At 40.3% G+C, this 21,455-nt stretch overlaps 1 protein-coding gene across 2 annotated transcripts in view; it reads right to left on the bottom strand.

The window, feature by feature from the left end:
- The window catches only part of EFHC2 (EF-hand domain containing 2), a 189,848-nt gene that overhangs the window by 158,344 nt on the left and 10,049 nt on the right, over positions 1-21,455 (bottom strand). The window contains exon 2 of one of the 2 annotated variants that reach the window (XM_079123512.1): positions 750-938. The exons of the other annotated variant lie outside the window; for it this stretch is intronic. Within the exon in view, the coding sequence (XP_078979638.1) occupies positions 750-938 (189 nt within the window). The remainder of the gene's footprint in view (positions 1-749; positions 939-21,455) is intronic. 2 annotated transcript variants of the gene reach the window in all.

Here is a 21,455-nt window from a genome sequence, read left to right as displayed (position 1 = left end):
GTGGTCATAAAGGATCCAAAATTTCAGCTAAACAGGAGGAATAAGTTTAAGAGATCCACTGTAAAGCATGGTGACAATAGTTAATAGCAACTTGAAAATTGCTGAGAGTAGATTGTAAGTGTTCTCATCACAAAAAAAGATAAGTATTTAAGGTAATGCATATGCTAATTAGCTTGATTTTGCCATTCCACAATGTATACATATTTCAAAACAACATATTGTACTCCATACATATATAGTCATCCCTCAGTGTTGGTGGAGAACTTGTTCCAGGACCCCCATGGATACCAAAATCTAAGGATGTTCAAGTTCCTTATATGAAATAGGGTGAGATTTGCATACAACCTATGCACATCTTCCCATATACTTTAAATCATCTCTAGATAGCTTATAATACTTAATAAAATGTAAATACTATGTAAATAGTTGTTATACTGTATTAGAGAATAATCAGAAGAAAAAAAAATGCCTGTACATGTTCACTATGGAAGCAATATTTTTCTGAATATCTTCAATCATAGGTTGTTACATCCACAGATATGGAACCTGCACATACATAGGGCTAACTATATACAATTTTTACTTGTTAATTATAAAATAAAAAGAGAAACACCAAAAGTAAAGGAAATCACATGTATGTATAAAAGCAAAAAGAAAAAAATTTAGCCTTAACATTTACATCAAAGACTCTCATTTTCTCAAATCAACACATAAAACTTTTACATTTTTCCCAATGCCATGTGATTTACCTGTTTATCAAAAGCTACCCATGATGGTACATCGGCTCCTTCTCCTTTAGGATATGCACAATACTTAGGCTTTATCTTTTGCCCAATAAGTGGTTCTCCACCTATTCCAGGTTTCTCATCACTCACTAGCATCCTTACATTGTTGCAAAAGCCCCAATGTTGGGATTTATGGAACTTCTCCTTTCCAACCTGTGAGCACAAGAGACAACATAAAATGTTCAGTTACTCTTTCTGATATCTTATTTATTTTCCCATCACAAAATGCACATGGAATGACAAATAATTATGATCAATCTTTAACTGTAAAGTTGTGTCACATTTTAAATTCATTTTAACAAGTTCAAAACTTTGAAAAGTGATAAGAATAAACCTAATGCACCATGCTATTTAAAACATTTCAAAATAACAATTACCACAAGTAAGCATTTAGAACATTGCTAATTGGTCTTTCCTACTTATTTGCCAAGAATGCAAACAGAAGAAAGAAAAAAACCTCCTGTACTTCAGAGTAAAAATGTAACTGTTTTCCACAGAAGTCTAAACATTATTTTCACCAAAACAGAAAACAAAATCTTGTCCTTGTTAGAAGAAATGTAACAAGAAATTCCTCAAAGCTGACATTCTTCTAATTGTAAAACTTTGCCTCCCAACTCTTTTGGCGATGTGGACAGAGAAAAGGCACAGATAATATCACCAAGAGTTGGCAAGGGTAGAGACTAACATCGCCTCTCATGTACTGTTGGCAGGGAAGTCAAATGGTACCACTCAAAAGACAGAGGAGGAATTTCTAACAAGGAGAAAGGTGTATATGTCCCATGGCCTGGCAAGTCTACTCTTGCCCCTGAGCACAAGGAGTTGGATAGCAGATGATCTGTTACACCAGTGTTTGCAAGGGGCATAAACAGCAGAAAAGCTATCTCAATTGTGTTCTCCTTATAAAACAATATTAAAACAGGGGTCTAAAATTATATATCAATACAGACAAATGCTAAAACATGTCCTGGAAAAAATTAGGTGGTAGAAGGGCACATATAATTTGATAATTCCACATACACGAAATATTTTTAAAAATGGTCAATAATGTAGTATTATACTTACAGCTAATGCATGCATGGAAATGGTAAGCAGCAAATTCAAGATTATATAATATACCTGATAATATATGAGATGCAATATAATCATATATATCACAGAATGAATGTTCCACATAGCCATGTATAAGAAATATGCATTTCAGATAGAGCTGAAGCCCCCTCTGAGTTCATGACCCTGCCTCTCCACAGGTAACCCTTACCCAGAATTTGCTGTCAGGATTGTGTATAACCAGTGCTCTTGCAAAGCATGATGACTTGGCAGGACAGTCTGATAGAACCAAAAAGATTTCATTTCCTTTTGTGGTAAAGATGGTTGGAATAAATGGAGGAGGGTCTGGGCAGCCCTGCCCAGGGCAGCCAGGATTGTAACAGCTGCCCTGGGCAGGTGACAGCCCAGCTCTAAGGCTCGGGGAGGAAAGCGAGAAGCAATGTTCAGGAAGGTAAGCTATTGCCTGGTTCTGCTCCTTGGAGAATCAATTGCTAATACCTCCACTATCCCTACCCACTCCACCCCCCAACGTACACACTCGCACATACAATCAGGTTATCACAAGTCAGTCCCAAGTCACCAGAGAGCAAAGCAAAAGTTCAGTTTGTCAAAATGAATGGCGGAATAGTGTAGAATGTTATAAAAATAAAGCAAGTAATTTTGGGTAATCACAAACTCACCTCAAAGCAACAAATGTTTCTTAAGCACTGATTATAGTACTGGCTTTGAACCACATATACTAGTTAAAATAAGCACAAGACTCAGTCCTGCCTTGAAGAAGAAACACACAATCTTGCCAATGAAGCAAGATTTAGATACAGAAAACAGTACAGCTACCATTTTTGACCACTTACTATGAGCTGGATTTCTTACTAAGAATTTATGTATTTTATTTCATTTCACTGCCACAAAATCATTTGATCTCATTATTACTACCATTTTACCAATGAGGACACAAGGCAAAGAAAGGCAGGCCAGCACACCCAAGACTACACAGTAGCTAGTGGCACCTACCTCTGAACCTAAGCTTGCATGATACCAAACTCTGGTAAGTTTATCTGGCTAGAGCTGAACACCTCTGGGCTAGAGTGGTAGTACTGAGGTTGTGTGGATAACTAACTGGATACTGTTTTAGGCCTGGAGGAATGGGATGAATTTAACAGGAGAGGAGAGGCAAGGATGTTCTGGGCAGGGTTGTAAGGATGCAGAGCAGATGAGCTGACAGTGCCTAGGGTGAGGGCAATACACAGGCAAGTCTACTAAAAAGGACAAGTTCAAGTTTGGAAGAAAGGTGAGATAGAGCATAGAGGTCTATGTTATGGAACATCTTGACAGTGTCTTCATCAGGCTGCCAGAAATATCTACTGAGCCAGTCCCTATTTCCAGGGAACAATGCATAAAGATTATTAAGTTACAGCCAGTCTCCACTACTCATAAGTCTCTTCCATAGATCCCAGCTTCCATCATCACATCCAAAACACCCTCGCCATTGCTACCTTACTCAGCTACCTTAACCTCCCAGAGCTCCACAATATATCCAAATGTATTCTCTATGGTCAGACCATATCTCACAGCTTATAAGATACCTTGATGTTTATTCAGAGTCATGTCCCTGGTCAAGTCAGACCCCTACACAACACTCCCTGCCCCCAAGGGTCAGCTCCTGTCCCACTACACAGTCATCCCTTCCACAAATATATGGTGAGCATCCATAGGGTGCAGAGTTATGTGGACTCTGGGGATACAGCCTGGGGCAAACCACAGTTTCCAATCTTGGAATAGAAGCCAGTCACTATGGCCCTGGATTTGGCAATGGTTTCTTAGATATGCACAAGCAACAAGAAAAATAAATTGGACTTCATCAAAACTTAAAATATGCATTGAAGTATACTATCAAGAGAGTAAAAATACAACCCACAGAATGGGAGAAAATATTTGAAAATCACATAAGGGTCTAGAATCCAAAATATATGAAGAAATCATAACTCAGCAAAAATACAAACAATCCAGTTTAAAAATGGGTGAAGAACTTGAAGAGACATTTCTCCCAAGAAGATATCCTGATGGCCAATAAACATGAAAAGATGCTCAGTGTTATTAGTCTTTAGGGAAATGCAAGTTAAAACTATAATGAGGTATCACTTCATAACCACTAGGGTAGCCATAATCAAACAGGAGAACGACAGGTGTTGACAAGGATATAGAGATGTTGGAACCCTCATACGTTGCTGGTGGAGATGTAAAATAATCTGGCCACTAGGGGAAATGATTTGGCAGATCCTCATTCAGATAAATACAGAATTAGCATATAATCCAGCGATTTCACTCCCGGGTATACACTCAAGAGAACTGAAAACATTTGCCCACAGAAGATTTGTACACAAATGCTCACGGCAAAAACACAACCAAAATGTGCAGAGCAACATTATTCACAATAGCTGAAAGGTAAAACAACCCAAAGTCCATAAGCTGATAAATAAAATGCAGTCTATCCATACAATGGAATATTACTTAGCCATCAAAGGGAATGAAGTCCTGACACATCCTATAACACAGATGAACTTTGAAAGCATGATGCTAAATGAATAAAGCCAGATGCAAAAGGTCACATAATATATGATTATACTTATAAGAACTATTCAAAATAGGCAAATTCATACAGACAAGAAGTAGATTAAGTGGCTTCCAGGGACTAAGAAGCAACTGCTTACTGGGTATAAGGTTCCTCTGGAGTAATAAAATTCTTATTGAAACATTTAGAATGGTTAAAATGGCAATTTTTATGTTGTGTATGTTTTACCATGATTTTTCTTTAAACAGTGTGAGACTCACACACCACAAATAAGCTACATGAAGACCTTTCCAAGGACAGGCAGAATTATGAGGCCCTTACTGACCACAAGCCCTTTGTCATATACCACAACATGTATGTGTACTCATGTTCATTTTTGCCCAGTGGCCTTAAACTCCTGGACTGAAGCATTCCTCCTACCCCAGCCTCCCAAGTAGCCAGGACCACAGGAATGTACCACTGGGCCTAGCTTAAATAACTTCACTGTTTAAACTCTGGAATGATGATGTGTATTCTTCCTTTTTACGTGTCCCCTCACCATCTAACACATTGCTGAAGATACACCAAGTCCATAAAACTTGAATGATACGTTAAATGGTTGCCAAATTGAAAATTGTGGTTTGCATCAAACAGCCAACAAGGAGTCATTAAAGTTTCCCAAGGGACACAGGGGCAGGATGAGGCAGCACATCTGAAGACAGATGTGGGCAGGGAAGATTCAAAGGGGGCTGGTCTAAAGGCAAAAGACTTGTAAAGAAGCAACTGCCACATGTTAACCTGAAGATCTTCAGGAAGCTGATTAATTCATAGCATGCCCACTGAAGCTAGGAATCCCTATACATGATGCTGGGGTGTGGCTCAGTGGTAGAGCACTTGCCTAGCATGCAGGAGGCCCTGGGTTCCATCCCCAGCATGGAACAAGAAAAGAAGAAATAAAAGCAAAAGAAACCCCTGCACACAAACATTTGGGCCACTATAGCCAAGTATGCTACCCCAGGTGATAACAGAGGGGATTTCAAAGTCCATGGTTCTCTATTCTCTCCCTTTTGATTAAGGCGAGGGCCTCAGTTTGATAGCACTAAGTTGACTTAATTGTTTGACCTCCCAAACATCTGTCTATGAAAAGGAAAGCAGGTCTCAGACTCACAGCTTTTTCCAGGCATCAAATCTAAAAACACTGTTTTGTTTTCATGTCTTTTTTCTCACCATGATCAAGTGCTATAGTTTCCATTTGCGGTAAAAATAGAGAGTTTCCCTTTAAAATACATTTTATTATTTTTTTAAGTGATTCAGTTTGCAGAGAGATATCAAATACCTAATGGATCTTTGGAACTGTAGATAGGTTTTTAAAATCTTGAACATGGCATGTATGCTATCAAAGTGTAGCACCCCCTGACCCACTGGATCAGCTTCCACAGTAGGTTAAGTTTAAGCATCCAGGAGGAGAGGAAATTGGGATAGGGAAAAAAAATGGCCATCCAGGAAGCAATGTGACTTTCAGAACCTGTGTCAGGTCCCTCAACAATGCTCAGGAGACCAAGAGAAGAATAAGAAAAAGGTTCAGGGACTGTCACGGGGCTGGAAAGCATAGCAAAAGGGCTAGAGACAGTGGACTGAAGAAGGTTCTGGTCAAAAGAGGGAGTGAAGTGGTGGAAAACCACACAACAAGCAAACAGGCAAGACTGCTGTCAATTTAAAATCTCCATTTAACTGCCTCTCCTCCCAGTGCTGGTTTGCTGTGTCCCAGGACCAATAGCCTTAACCCCTCCCTCCCCTGGGTTACTCTCCCTAGACACAGTGAGACACTCAAGTCTTACTAGGTAGAGGAAGAAGGCCTCCTTCATCCCGAGTCCTGCTTCCATTACTGTCTTCACTCCCTCCCATCCTCCACCTTCACATTTCACAAAACAGCAGTCTGCTGTCACCAACAGTCCTTTCTCCCCTCATTCCCTCCTGCTATCTGTGAGGCCATGTCTTGAAGAACACACTATTCTAGCTTTAGACAGGTCTAGGGACCCCTAACTTAAGACATGAAGTGAAGAGACTCCACGGGGGCCAGCCATAGAGGCTTAAAGGACATTGGATTTTGTTTCAAGCAGGCGATAGAAAGGATAGTTATGACTACCATACAAAGATTCAGGTATATTGCAATAGTCCAGGCAAGAAAACGAAGGTGGCCCAGATCAGTGATAGAAGTAGAAATAATGAAAGTGATATTTTGAAGATAGAACAAAAAGGATTTACTGATAGATTTGATATGGAGCAACTAGAAGGATGGAGTTTCATACTGGGATATGGAACAGCGGGAAAGAACTCAGGTAAGAGGTCTGGAGGTAGGAGACAGACAGAGAAGTGCAGAATTCTACCTTGCACACGTTGAGTTTGAGATATCATTCAGACAGGCAAGTAGAAATATTGACTAGCAGGTGGATATGTGAGTCTGAAGTTCAGGAAAAAGGTGAAGGATATAAACACTTGATATACATCAGTTGATGGCTAATATGTAAGGCTATAGTCCTGGATTGAATGATGACAGTGCAGAAAAGGTGGCCAAGACTGAACCTTAAAATATCCCAGTTTTAAGAAATCAGGGAGATGGGGTAGAACTAGCAAAGGAGATGTAAACGGAGTAGCTGGTGAGACAGGAGGAAAACTAGGAGAGTTTAGTGTCATGGAAACTGTAAAGAAAGCATTTGAAGAGGAGGGCATGATTAACTGCATCAAATGCTACTGGTAAGTCAAATGAAAATGAGGCTTGAGACTTGACCCCTGATTTGATAACAAGGAGACGGTCATGACCTTGATGAGAATGGTTTTCGGTAGAGTCACAGGGACAGAAATATCTTCTGAACCATATGGCTTTTTGCATAGCTCTAGTAAGGTATTGCAAATCAGAACTTGAGTTTCTAGTATTTATAATTCCCTTAAAATAACCCAAGCTCAGAAAAATGTAAGAAATAAATAAAAGATCTAAACGTCATCTCCTCTTGAAGTTTTCCCTGGCTGCTAGAGGCAGAACATTATGTCCCTGCATAGATCTTCTAATAAAATCTTGAAGATCACCCTGAAGGTTGCCCATTGGCCCCTAGTAGTATACCAGGACCAGATACAGTACCTAGAACAGGACAATATTTTTTAAAAATAAATAACAGGCAAGACTCTTGAAAGAGCAGCAGTGGTACAGACAGAAAGAATCTTACAAGGTTTGAACGTGATTCCTTCATTCAACAAATGAGCCCCCATCTGCATATCCATAATTCCTATGCAGCCATCACTGTACTTACCATATTATATTATAGTCTCTATTCATGTGCTTATATTTAACACTAGACTGCACTTCCTGAGAATAAGACTACAGGGCCTAGCAAATAGTAGGCCCTCAATAAATATCTGTTGAGTGAAGAGACCATAAACTGCCATTTAGTTTCAACTAATCTCAATATTTCCTTGACTACATTGCCTGGCTTAGGCCTCCTTAAATCTTATGTAAACCTTTGGAATTCTGGGAAATCAAGAACAAAACCAGGGAGTAAAAGTGTAAATAAGTTGACAGAAGGGCTAAAGCAGGAGATCTGACATTGGAAGCTTGGTATTCACTTTTCAGCTTTGCCACATGTGGATCATGTGATTCTAGAGCTGTCACTTTATTTCTCTAGAGGCCTCTGGCTTTGCCATCTCTAAAGTGAAAATAATAAAACCTGTTTCATGGAACAGCGGTTAGGACTAAGTGAGAAGATAACTGTGATTGTGCCTGCCTGTTAGTATTTATCATTTTCTCAAGGGTAAAGATTTGGTACTGGCTTTTAGAGAAAACTGAGTTAGAGCTCCAGTAAAAAAAGACCAAGTATTATTCCCTAAGTTATCAACCTGAGTGCTGTATTTTCTTTTCTACAAATAGATTTTATAAAACACTTTTAAACTTTATTTTTATGTAGTGTTGAGGATCAAACCCAGTGCCTCACACAAGCTAGGTAAGCGCTCTACCACTGAGCCACACCCCCACCCTAAAAAGCACTTTTATAAATAACACATAATGACATTTTATACAACTTAGAACTTAATTTTCTACATTTGATTCAACAATTTTATAGATTCATCTCTACTTTCTTGACACTATTGGTCAAATTTGTTTCATGAACAGGTATGAATTATCCAATTTTCAGTCCTTGCTCAAGAGTCGCTTTTAACACTGTCCTTCTTAATTCCATGAAAGCAGAGCCACAGTCTGTCTTATTTCTCATTCAGCATCTAAAAATGGCCTGACAGGGATCCAGTCAATAATTGGTGAACTTAATATACTTTCCACTTTTAAGATTTATTTTTTGGCAGCCAATGGTAGCAAACAGCAGACCCTATGCATATAGATTAGGGTTACAGGAATTCAAGGGATTACCGAATTGAGTAGTAGAAGTCAGAGACAAAGTCATGGAGAATTTGAGTCTTAAAATGGGCCTTGAAACATTCAGTGCGTTTGGCAGAATAAGAGAAAAGATGCAGGGCATATTGAAGGACAGGGACCAGATTCAGATAGATTCATGGTCATTTCCTACCATAGGAAATAAAATTTGCAAAGTTAATATGGAAATCTATCCATAGAGAGCCTTAAATGGAAAAAATCAGATACTTAAGTTATATCTTATGGGAGATGAGGTTTATTTCTGCAGTTTCTAAGGGAGGTTGAAGCAGTAGATGGTGCCTGAAGAGCCCTCAACAAGGCCAGTCTTTCCTGTCCTGGTCACCACCACAGATAGCATCAAGAGACAAAAAGGGGGACAGAAAGAACAAGGGTAAAAAGTATACCTACTGCTCTAAGGAGAAATAACCTATTGCAACCCCATGCCTGCATGCGTCTCTCTCTCTCTCTCTCTCTCTCTCTCTCTCTCTCTCTCTCTCTCTCTCTCTCTCTTTCTCTCTCTCTCACACACACACACACACACACACACACACACACACACACACACAGTCTTCTATGAACTCTTGTCAGTACATTTTTGTCCAGCTTGTTACAATGACTAAGAACACCATATGACAGAGTCTTTTTATTTTAAACTCTAAAATTCACCAATGCTCTGAAAATTCAGGAAAACCCAAAATCTACAAAATTTAGAATTTAGTTCAATCAAGTCCTTGCTAAACTTATGAGCTAATTCTCTACCCAAAGAGTATTGTCCAGATTCTTATCAGATATTTACAATTCTCTTTCTAAATAAAATAAGCCAGGCCCAATTCTTTAAAAGAATATTTTTAACATGAAAGCAACCATTACTGAAACCTTTCCAAAATCCTTGGCTTGTGACTTCACACAAACTCAAACCAACAACAACCAAAAAAACACACTTGCTTTTCTAAAGTGAAGTAATATCAATTTCTATTTTATTCCAATCAGCACAGCATGAAAAATTCCATTGTTGCACTATTAGAATGTTAACTTGACATTTTAATTCAGAATTCTATACCTTAGAAATTAACTATTACTTGGGGATGTGTTTGGTATGCAATAACAGTCCATAATGCACCTATTTCAAAGGTTTAACACCCTCCTCCACACACAAACTTGAGATTTGCCATTGTGCATTATAACTTCTTAGAACTGCATAGCAACCTGCCTTTTACCCTGGTGAATGCATGCTCTGTCTTAGTCCAAGGAAATTAGGCAAATGATTTAGCAAATCATAAAGTCAGGATCATGCTATCCCCAGATCAGTGCTCCTCAGTATCTCAACTCCCTGGTCCCCATTCCACTTATGACATGACTCTCACTGCTTCACATCAGATTCATAACTGATACCACCACCCCTTTCTTGTTACTAAAGATTGGAAGAGCAATTTGATCACACACTTGGATTGATTAAGGAATCATCAGGGCCCCTACAGCAACCATAAACCCAAACCTAAAAGCAGGTTACAGTTATCAACATCAGTTGTGGATCCATTTGCAATCTCTCTTGACAGAGCTCCAGCACAACAGACTTGTTTCTTTCTAGTCTGCACTCTGAAGCTCAGATATTTGATAGCCTCATAGCAAAAGCAAAGAGCAAAGAGCTGACTAGGGCCACCAGGAGCTAGAAGCCTATCTTTGCAGATGCAAATATCATTTCTGTTGCCATAATAGCTAATAATTGTAATACTGTTTAAAGTACTTTAGAAGCATGAAACTGAATTCTCCGAGAAAATCTGTGTATGTTCTATCATTATACCCATTTTACAGATGAGAATTTTGAAGCACAGAGAGTTTAAGTAATTTGCTCAAGGTTACTCAAGCAGTGTAAGTGTTGAACCCAGGATACACACCCAATGCCTGAGCCCTTAGCATTAGGCCTTACATTCTTTGTGCTCTCTTGGAGAAAACAGATCTCCCCTTGTTTAAGTCATCAGGGTTGAATTGTTTTTGCTTTTGGCAAGCATAGTAGCAAAAATGACTACCCTGACCTGGAAGAGAAGAAACAGATCAAGTAATTGATTCTAGACTCAATCCCTTAAAAGCAAGGCAGGTATGAGAAGAGAGTGCTGTCAAAATCCCTCAACAGCAACCAGCAGTTGCTGGAAATGGTGATTGAACATAGCCAGTATGTAGTCAGGGACTGGGCGGCCTAGCTCGGTGGTAGAGCACTTGCCTGGCATGTGTGAGGCTCTGGGTTCGATCTAAGCACCGCCAAAAAGAAAAATCAATGTCAGTGAAAGGAGCAGACTTGGATATCTGACGAATAAATGACAAGCCCCTAGTGGACGGCAAGCCAAAAAGGCATAAGTGTCACAAGAGCGCTGCACCAAGGAGATAAGACACCATCTGGACCAGAATTGGAAACAAGCCAAGAAAAAGGGTATATAAACTCCCCGCTCAGACAGCTCCTCGGCTCAGCCCAGATCTGGCGAATCCACATCAGCCAGGTTCGCGAACCCCACCGATCATCCATCCGTCAAGACTGCCCAGATTCTGCTGCTCTGATGGCTTCACAACCAGCGGAGCCTGCCTGTCCTCGATTCCCGAACCATCGGCCAGAGGGAGTTCCCAGACCAGCCGTCGTCTGCTCTCCGACTAAGATAAAGTCGCATTTGGGGTCTCCGAACCGACAAGGCAGAGAGGACTTTGGACTATTTGATTGAGGTGTGTTTATTTGCCATTCGATTTGATTGATGTGTGTTATCCCGAGTGTATCAAATAAAGCCAATTTGTTTGGAACCAAATTCTAGTCACTTGCCTCTCTGCCGCTCGCGACAGTCAGTAAGCATTAACAACACTAATTTTTCTAACTACTTTTTCAGGCTAATGGAAAATTCAATATAGAATTATCTAAAACCATTTTTTTGATATGCCTGCCTGATCAGGTTCTGGAACTAGTTTGCTTCTGTTCCATGAATAGTGTGGGGTTTTTTTCTCCCTTCATATCATATTTATTTTAGAAATTCGTTTTCTCTTTTCTTCTTTTCTGTACTTTTATGGAGGAAAAAGAAGTCATTCGGCAGATGCTGTGAACCTCCTAGAGAAAATAACAACAAAATTGCCTCAGGTAAAGTGGGATCTGAGAGCTCAAGACCATAAGAGCGTGAAAGCTATCATTACTTATTAATAAAGCTAAATCACTCCAAAAATAAGCCCAAGTAGGCAAATAAAAAAGTATGTCAAAGAAAACCTCAAACATCTTCAAGTTAATTTTTCTTTTTCCAAACCTAGCTTGGAAAAGTGTTGTGCTTGTGATTCTTAACCATTGACTTAATGTAACAATAAGACTGATTTTATGCATTTAATGTGTTTCAATCAGTAGAGTAAAAAATAAAATTTCAATCACTAAGATTTAGAGAAAAGTACAGCACCTTCCTTTTTTCCCTCTAAATAATCCAACTCAAGGCACCAATCGATAAAGAGAATTCGAAAGACTTCCCCTAGAGTCAGTTAAAACTCACTGGCTCATTGTAGTTGATTACTATGTCCATTCCCAAATTCCTTCTCCCTTGTTAGTCTCTACTTAAAACCTCCAGAAAAAGCTAAATGCTACACTTCTTTCCTTAGCCTCCTTTCAGAAATCTGTTTTGCAATTCTAGAAAAGGTTTTTGCTCTCTTGAGCCAAGGGACAGACGCAACCCAGGGCCCCTCATTCAAATCTACTGTATTGAGAGGAATGCATGATGCCGGGAGCTACAGCAGCCACCTTGGGATCGATCACCAGTAGGAATGTGGGGAGGATTGCAGAGACAAAGTTGCTGAGACAAAGTTGAGTCTCTGGAGATATGCCAGCAACCACTTACATCTAGACTTCCTACTAGTGAAAAAAAATTTCTACTTGTTTAACACTCTGTTGGTTAGGTTTTCCATTACTTGCAGTAGAAAGCATTATAAATCAATGCATGCAGTCTCTAAAAACTGTCTTTACTTATTTATTTATTTGCAGTGCAGGGAATGGAGCCCAGGGCCTTGCACATGCTCAGCAAATGCTCTACCACTGAGCTACAACCCCAACCCTTAATTTTAAAAGAACAAGATTACTATGTAATATAAAGGATAATTTTCTTTATGCATTAAAGAACACAAGACAAAAATATATATTTTTTGGCAGTATTAGGGATTGACCCAGAGGCACTCTACCACTGAGCTACATCCCCAGCCCTCTTTATTTTTTGACACAGAATCTTGCTAAAGAGCCCACAATGACCTTGAACTTCTGTGCCTCCTGCCTCAGCCCCTAAATAGCTTTACAGGTGTGGGCCACCATGCCAGGCAAAGAACCTTGACAAAGAAAAATAAAGTTGAAGAAATCCCTGACCCTGATATTAAGGTTTATAGCTATAGTAATAAAAATAGTGTGACATTGGCAGAGGGAAAGACACATTGATCAATGGACTAGAACAGAGAACCTGGAAGGGAACCCCCACAAATATACTAAGACAGGAGCAGTGGCACATGCCTGTAACCCCAGCATCTCATGGAGGCTGGGGCAGGGGGAATCCCATGTTGGAAGCCAGGCTTAGCAACTTAGAGAGACCGTCTCATAACAAAAAAAAATTTAAAGGCTGGGGGTGTAGCTCAGTAGTAGAATGCTTACCTAGCATGCATAAGGCCCTTGGTTCAATTCCCAGTACTGGAAAAGAAAAAAAAAGTAAAACTAATTTTTTTATACCAGGGATTGAACCCAGGGGTGCTTTACCACTGAGTCACATTCCCAGCCCTTTTTTATATTTTATTTAGAGACAGGGTCTTGCTGAGTTGCTGAGGCAGGCTTTGAACTCAGGAGCCTTCTGAGTCACTGGACTTACAGGAAGGCACCACCACAATAACTATAAAATTTTTAGAAAGAATAAAACAACACAAGAGACAATTTTTAGGATTTGGGATAGGCAGACAATACAATAAGCATAACACATAAAAAGAATTTATTTTCATGAGATTCCTCCCTCCCTTTTTTAATGCTAGGGAAAAAATATCTAATTAAGCCCACAAGAAGATATCACTACTCACCTACCAGACAGCTAAATTAAAAATAGTGCTGACACTAAATGCTAACCAGGGTCAGGAAAACAATATAAACACACACACACAGCTGCATGGTAATATACTCTCAAAATTGATTCGATAGCCCAGCAGCTAGGGAGGCTGAGGCGGGAGGATTTCAAGTTCAAAGTCAGCCTTAGCAACAGAGAGGCGCTAAGCACCTCAGTGAGACCTTGTCTCTAAATAAAATACAAAATAGGGCTGAGAATGTAGCTGTGGTCCACTGCCCCTGAGTTCAATCCCCAGTACCACCCCCTAAAAAATGACCTGATAGTTTTTATCCCAGAGAAATGAAAAACCTATGTTCATACAAAAACCTATATGTGAATATTCCTGCAGCTTTATTCATGATAGCCAAAACCTAGAAATAACATAGGTGCCCTTCAACAGGAAAATGATTAGAGAAATGGGTATTTACATGGAATGCTACTACTCAAAATTAAAAAATGAATAAACAATTAATACATAAAACTTGTTTAATCCCCAGGGAATTATGCCAAGTTGGGGAAAAATAATTCCAATAGTTACATGCATTTTGACTCCACTAATGTAACATCTTTTTTAAAGACTAGGTCAAGTAAAGCTGTGGGAGTAGAACAGAAATCTATAACTGGTTGTGGAAAATTAGTTGTAAACATCACTGCACTCAGACCAGTCTATGTAACATTTTTGAAATAAATTTTTTAGAAATGGGAAACAAATTAGTAGCTGCTGGGGTCAGGAATTGTGCAGGGGTGGGGGAACTGGTAGGAAGGAAGTGGGTGTGGTCATAAAAGGGCAATAGAAGGAATCCTAGTGGTGACAGAACCATTGTTCACTGTGGTGGTGGCCACAGGACCCTAAACGTGTGATAAAATGTATATACTACATGCACATACACAAATGGTACAAGTAAAACTGGGAAAATATGAATAAGATTGGTGGATTATATCAATGTCAATATACAGGTTGTAATATCCAGATAGAAAGTTGGGAAGAAAGGGAGAGATACTGAATCTCAAAGGAAGTCCTCATGAACCACTGAAATGCAGGAAACACCCTGTAACCATTAAAATGCAGAAATATACCCATGAACCATTGAAATACAAAAAGTACCTTGTTATGGTTTGGATGTGAGGTGACCCCCCCCCAAAAGCTCACATGTGAGACAATGCAGGAAGGTTCAGAGGAGAAATGGTTGGATTGTAAGAGTCTTAACCCAATCAGTGATTTAATCCCATGATGGGATTAATTGAAGTGGTAACTGGAGTGGCAGTGTGATGGGCTGACAGATCTGGCTCCATGAGAATGTTATAAGCCAGACTCTAAGGGAAATGACTAAACAGACTCCATTTTGCTCTGAGACTCCATGTTATGTAGGAAATGAGCTTCTCCCATGGGAATATCCCACCTCTGTGCCCATCAACAATTGCTTAGCTTCTACCATGGGAACACCCTGCCTCTGTACCATCATCAGTTACTTAGCGTGACAAGTTTAGCAATACAAAATGACAATTCTTATGTAATGAAAGATTGCTCTCTTTTGATTCCTATTGCTCCTAAACAATGTAGCATGTGAACAGTGATTGTGTGGATGTTAGTACCCATTCTTTAGTTTGTACCTAGGTAAAGGTCGTTTTGACCCACGTCCCCCTCTGTTGATGATCTCATGATGTCAGTTTGTAATTTCGAATCATAGCAACAGACACTTATGATTGATGTGATTTTTGGTATAAAAACCCCTACAACCATATGGTCGGGGCTGTTCTCTCAATAGTCATTTTTTGGGGCATTGTGTGAGACAGTCAGCCAGCAGGCTTAATAAAGACTCTCAAATTTGAACTTCTCAGTGGCAATCTGTCTGTTCTTAAGTTGTGCCCCATAACAGCAGGGTGTAGCTGGAGGAGGCAGGCATTGGGGTGTGGTTTTGGAGTGTATATTTTGTATCTGGACAGTGGAGACTCTCTGCTTCCTGATCTCATGTGAGCTCCTTCCCTCTACCACACACTCTGCCATGATGTTCAGCCTCACCTCAAACCCCAAGAAATGGAGTCAGCCTGCTATGGACTAAGACTTTTGAAACCGTGAGCCCTCAAATAAACTTATCCTCCCTTACAGTTGTGCTGGTCAGGTCATTTGGTCACAGCTGCAAAAAAGCTGACTAAAACACACCTATAAAAATTGCAGCTCCTGAGCCATAGGCTCCTGGGTCCTGCCCTTGTCTACAAAAGTAAGGTGAGGGTAAAGTGCAAGCACAGGGAAAATTGATGCAAAATCATGTGATTCCACTCTGGTTCCACTTCTAGTCCAGCCTCCACCAACTGTCCCTCTATAAATATTACCTCATAACAAGGGGTTGCTATATCTCCCTCTGGAAATAGCCCACATTCTCCTTGCTCGGCATCATGGCGCAGGCCTGTAATCCCAGCAGCTGAGACAGGAGGATCTCGAGTTCAAAGCCAGCCTCAGCAAAAGCGAGGTGCTAGGCAACTCAGTGAGACCCAGTCTCGAAATAAAATACAAAATAGGGCTGGGGATGTGACTCAAGGGTCACGAGTCCCTGAGTTCAATCCCCAGTAACTTCCCCCTCCCCCAAAATAAGACTAGTCAATGGTCAGCAATCAGAAGTGATGTGCCCCAATTGAGGTGTAATTCAAATGCAGAAACCCCACCTGCAGGCTAACCTGTGGCAATGTTAATGGACACCATCAAGACCTTCTTCTAATGTAAAAGACCATGAGGTTCACCTGTGGGAACACTCCAGTTAACCCCTTTGTCCCAGAAGTGGGAAAATGGAAAGTGGGAGTGAACCTAGATGGGAAGGATTAAAACTCAGGCTAAAGGACACCTCAGATACAATTTCAATGCCAGTTTAACAGATTGTGGTTGAGCTCCATGCTCAACCACAAAACCATTTAAGCCTCTAAATCAGAACAAAGTGGGTTTTTCTGCTATCTGGCCTCCTCCTGCGTCTTGGGAGTTCTCTCTTCTCACTTATATAAACCCTACTCCATTTACTCTTCCCTTCCATTGTGGATTTTATTCTTCAAATTTGTGAATGAAGAACCCAGAAGGAAATTGGGGAAGTGAGGAATCTAGTCTCATCCCAAAACTCTGGTTCCAATACTATAGTTTTGCAAGATGTTATCATTGAGGGAACTGGGTGAAGCATACACAGGATCTCTCTGTAGTATTTCTTATGCGAATCTACATGTGAATTTACAATTAGCTCAATAAAAGTTTCAACTAGCGGAAAAAAAGGAAAGGGTCCACTTTTCTTGGTCACGGGGAGAGGTTCCCTACAGGTGCCTTTTATAAAGTATTAGGTATGAACAAGAATGCAGCTGAGCAATAAATGACTAAATTCTAACCAAAATTATATGGAAATAATCCCATAAATGGTAAAATAAATATTTCTGCTTCAATTTGATACGGCAACACATTTTAAGTACTAAAAGGTAATAGAGAAGACAGGATAGTCTAAACTAAGATTAAAACATTGTGATGGGCCTGACCTCCCCCTAAAAAAATCTAAGTTTTAACCATGCCCTCCTTTGGTATACCAAACATAATGAGGAAAAAAAAAAAAATATGGCCTTTGACTGGTCAAGCTAGTCACTTTGTCATAGTGGAGTTGCCAGGTGAAATTGAGCATCATGAGACCTAGGTAAAGGAGTAAAACGGGATGATGGTGCACACCTGGTGGCTCAGGAAGCTGAGGCAGGGGGATTGCAACTTTGGGAGGCACTAAGCAACTCAGTGAGACCCTGTCTCAAAACAAAAAGGGCTGGGGATGTGGCTCAGTGGTTAAGTGCCCCTGGGTTCAATCCCTGGTACTTTAAAAAAAAAAAACAAGAGAATAAAAATATCCACCTTTTATTTTTTGCTCTGGGGAATCCCCTTTCCCTCAAAAAAAAAAAAAAAAAAAAGTGGATCTGCCATTTCAGCAACTGTAGAACATGATAAACTCCCCAGGAAATGGTTTTAAAAATTCCTTCACATTCGTGCTATTAGCATATTTGGAATCCTACTGTTGGAAGACTGGCCTCCTAAGGAGTCCTGAACTGAAGAATATAGATAGAAAAATCTATTACTTCCAGGAAAAGCCAAACAGGATGCCAACAAGGAAGAGAAATGTCCTTTGGCATGGCACAAAGGCCACAGAGAAGCTTCGAGTCACAACTTGCCTAGGAAATTCTTCACACTGCTCTGGCTACCTTGTATGAGCCACACATTCTGAGAGCCTTATACCTTGTTGAAGACACAAAAGCAAATGACTTTCTTTCTTCCTTATATTCACTGCTGCTAAAATAATTATTGTTTTGTTCCATAGCAGCAGTGGAAGACAGCAGGGAGACCCTAATTCCAGAGATGATTTTTCCCAAGCTGCGTTTGTCCCTATCTAGATGTCAACTGTGGTTGCCACAGGTAGAGAGGGACACGGACAAGGGTGACTGTTTTAGTCAGCTTTTTCGTTGCTGTGCCTAAAAGACCTGCCGAGAACAATTTTAAGGAAAAGTTTATCTGCGGGCTCAGTTTCAGAGGTCTCAGTCCGTAGACAGCCAGCTTAATTCCCTGGGGCTCCAGGTGAGGCAGAACATCACAGCAGAAGAGAGTGGTAGATGGAGACAGCTCACATGGTGATCAGAAAGCAGACAGACTCCACTCACCAGATACAAATATATACCCCAAAGCCACGCCCCCAATGCCCCACCTCCTCCAGCCGCACCCTACCTGCCTTCAATTACCACTCAATTTAATCCCATCATAGGATTAATTCAATGCTTGGGTTAAGGCTCTCACAACCCAATCATTTCTCTTCTGAACCTTCTTGCATTGTCTCACACGTGGGCTTTTGGGGGACACCTCACATCCAAATGACTGACAAAGCAATCAATCACTTTCTTGTTCAGCTGAAGATTGCTATAATCACACCTAAAGAACACCAAACACAGGGCCGAGGAGAGAGTTCAGCTGATAGAGTGCTTGCCTTACAAGCATAAGGCCCTGGGTTCAATCCCCAGCACCTAAAAAAAGAAAAAAACACACACAAAACACAACAAAGGAAGTAAAGCAATGAATGGTGTGGACAATATGAGCATTCGGGACTATGTAGACAGAGGGTATTATGGTTTGAATATGTCCTCTACAAATTCATGTGTGGAAACTAATCCCCAAAGCCATATGTTAATGGTATTGAAGCCAGAATTGGAGACAGGCAGTTAGTGTAGAAATAGGGGATCAGGTCAAATCGAGGAAATGGAGGCCGTGAAAGTCATCTGCCTCTAGAAGTTGGAGACTGCCCCTGGGAGAATGGATGGTCAAGGATCTCCCGAGTCCATTGATTATCAAATTCACCTGTTTTTGTCAAGGACTAAAGGCAGGGAGTTGCTAATTAATGCCCCCTGGGCCCTTACCTGGCTGAATCACTTTGGCCCTTCCCCTGTCCATCCGCTTCTCACTTTTTGCATCTCATCTACAAAACTGGGCCTAGGGCATGCTCACTTCTTGGGATTCTAGAACATCAGCCATGACCCCTTTCTCCCTCCCGGGAGAAGTCTGTATTATTACCTTTAAATAAAACCTGCTTAATATGCTTACCTTGGCGTGCTTCTCTGATATACTTCAACACCTGAAGAAGCAGAACTCGTCACCAGTAAATGGCAGTATCAGTGTTTGGAAGCGGGCTTTGAGGGTATAATTAGGATTAGATGAGGTCAAAAGGATGGGGTTCCCAAGATGGCATCAATGGCTTTATAAAAAGAGAAAGAGAGACCTGAGCTAGCATGTTTGATCTGTCTCACCATGTGAGGCCTCTGCCATGTTATGATGCAACAAGGAGGCTATCACCAGATGCCAAGCAGAGGCCACACCATGCTCTTGGACTATCTAGACTCCAGATCTGCAAGACATCAACTTATTTTCTTTATAAATTACCCAGTATCAGATATTCAATTATAACAACAGAAAATGGAATAAGACAGATGGTTCTCGCTGACATGAATAGGGGATGGTGTAATGAGAAGGAGGGATTAGAAAAAAGTTGGGAGGGAAGGCCAAGGGTCTAGATGGGAAGAGGAAGAGGCATCAGGAAAGTGAGGGGACAGATGAACTAATAACTGAATGGAGAAGTCCAAAAATATATTCAAAGGACAGACAGTGTACATGCTGGTTTAAGTGGAGTATTAGGCTTGTTTTCCCCAAAGAAAAGAGGCTTATTTAGAAAGAACAAGATTTTTGGAATTTTTCCAATAATGTTATACTAATTTTAAAATACAAACAAAAACTTAAAGAAAGGAATGCTAAGGCCAAGGAAAACATCCAGATGCACAAGTATTATGTCTATGCCTTGTGTAGTAGTTTGTTGGTTCCCAATAGCCAATAAAGGTAGTCTTTTTCCCTTTCCCACATCCAAAAATAGATGGTGAAAAAATCAAAATAACTTCAAGCATCCCTTGTAGCAAAGGATAGCCATGTGACACAATTTTAGCATATAAGATGGATGAAAGGAACCTACTGGAGAGATTACTGGGAAATATTTTGTTTTCCTACCTAAGAATCATTTTCCCTCCATCTCCTTCCTGTTTATCTTAAACATGGTTATGAGCAGTTGTGATGACTGAATCTGAGGCAACTCTTTAGCAACCATGAGGTCACAAATCTATGAAAGAAAAAATCAACATTCTGAAGATGACAGAATGGAAAAATAAAGATTCCTGAGTCCTTTAATGGCATTCATCAGTCACTGCCTAAACCTGAAAGTGCTATGCTTCTAGCATTCTTATGACATGAGCTAATTAATTTGACTTAAATAACTATTTGTCAGGTATTCTGTTACTTATAGCCAAGTGTATCCTAGGTGACAGAGCTATAAAGTTCAGTACACAACTCAAAGTGACCAGTTAGGTGTTTGATATGTAAATCAAAGTGTAGGCCACTCTAATTTCTGGATCCCAAAGCAACATCTAGGAATAGCAACAGAATATTATGTCATTTCCAAAGTATGAATGGGTGCTTCCAGAGGTGACCCAGTTTAAAATACTATAATTTCAAGTATATTTCAGTAGTTAATGGGAACAAATCAAAACTGTCCTGTGATATGATATAGTGGACACCTGTTGTTTTATCTGTCCAGCAAACCCCACTGCTATTAAATCGATTTAATAGAGCGTTAGTAAGCCTCCCATTACTGTAACAAACACTGAGATAGTCAGCTTATAAGAGAAAAGGTTTACTTTGACTCATAGATTTGGAGGTTCCATTCATGATTGATTGATCCTGTTGTTTGGGGTCTTGTAGTGAGGCTATGCATCACGGCCGGAAGTCTATGTTAGAGCAAGCTGCTCACCTCGTGGTGGCCAGGAAGCAAAGAGAGGAAGAAGAAGGGGATGGGGTTCTGATATCCCCTTCGAGGGCACAATCCCAATGACCAGAAGATCTACCACTAGGCTCCACCTCTAAAAGTTCTACTACCTCCCAATAGTGCCATGGGCTAGGGACCAAGCCTTTAACTCGATCTTTTAGGGGACACCCATCCAAACCATAGCAATAACTTTATTGAGCTATAACTTACCTATCATAAAATTTA

The sequence above is a fragment of the Sciurus vulgaris genome, assembly GCF_902686455.1.
Source record: "Sciurus vulgaris genome assembly, chromosome: X".
Taxonomy (NCBI): Eukaryota; Metazoa; Chordata; class Mammalia; order Rodentia; family Sciuridae; genus Sciurus; species Sciurus vulgaris.
Note: the sequence above shows the minus strand (reverse complement) of the source record. Positions and strands in the feature narration are given on the sequence as shown.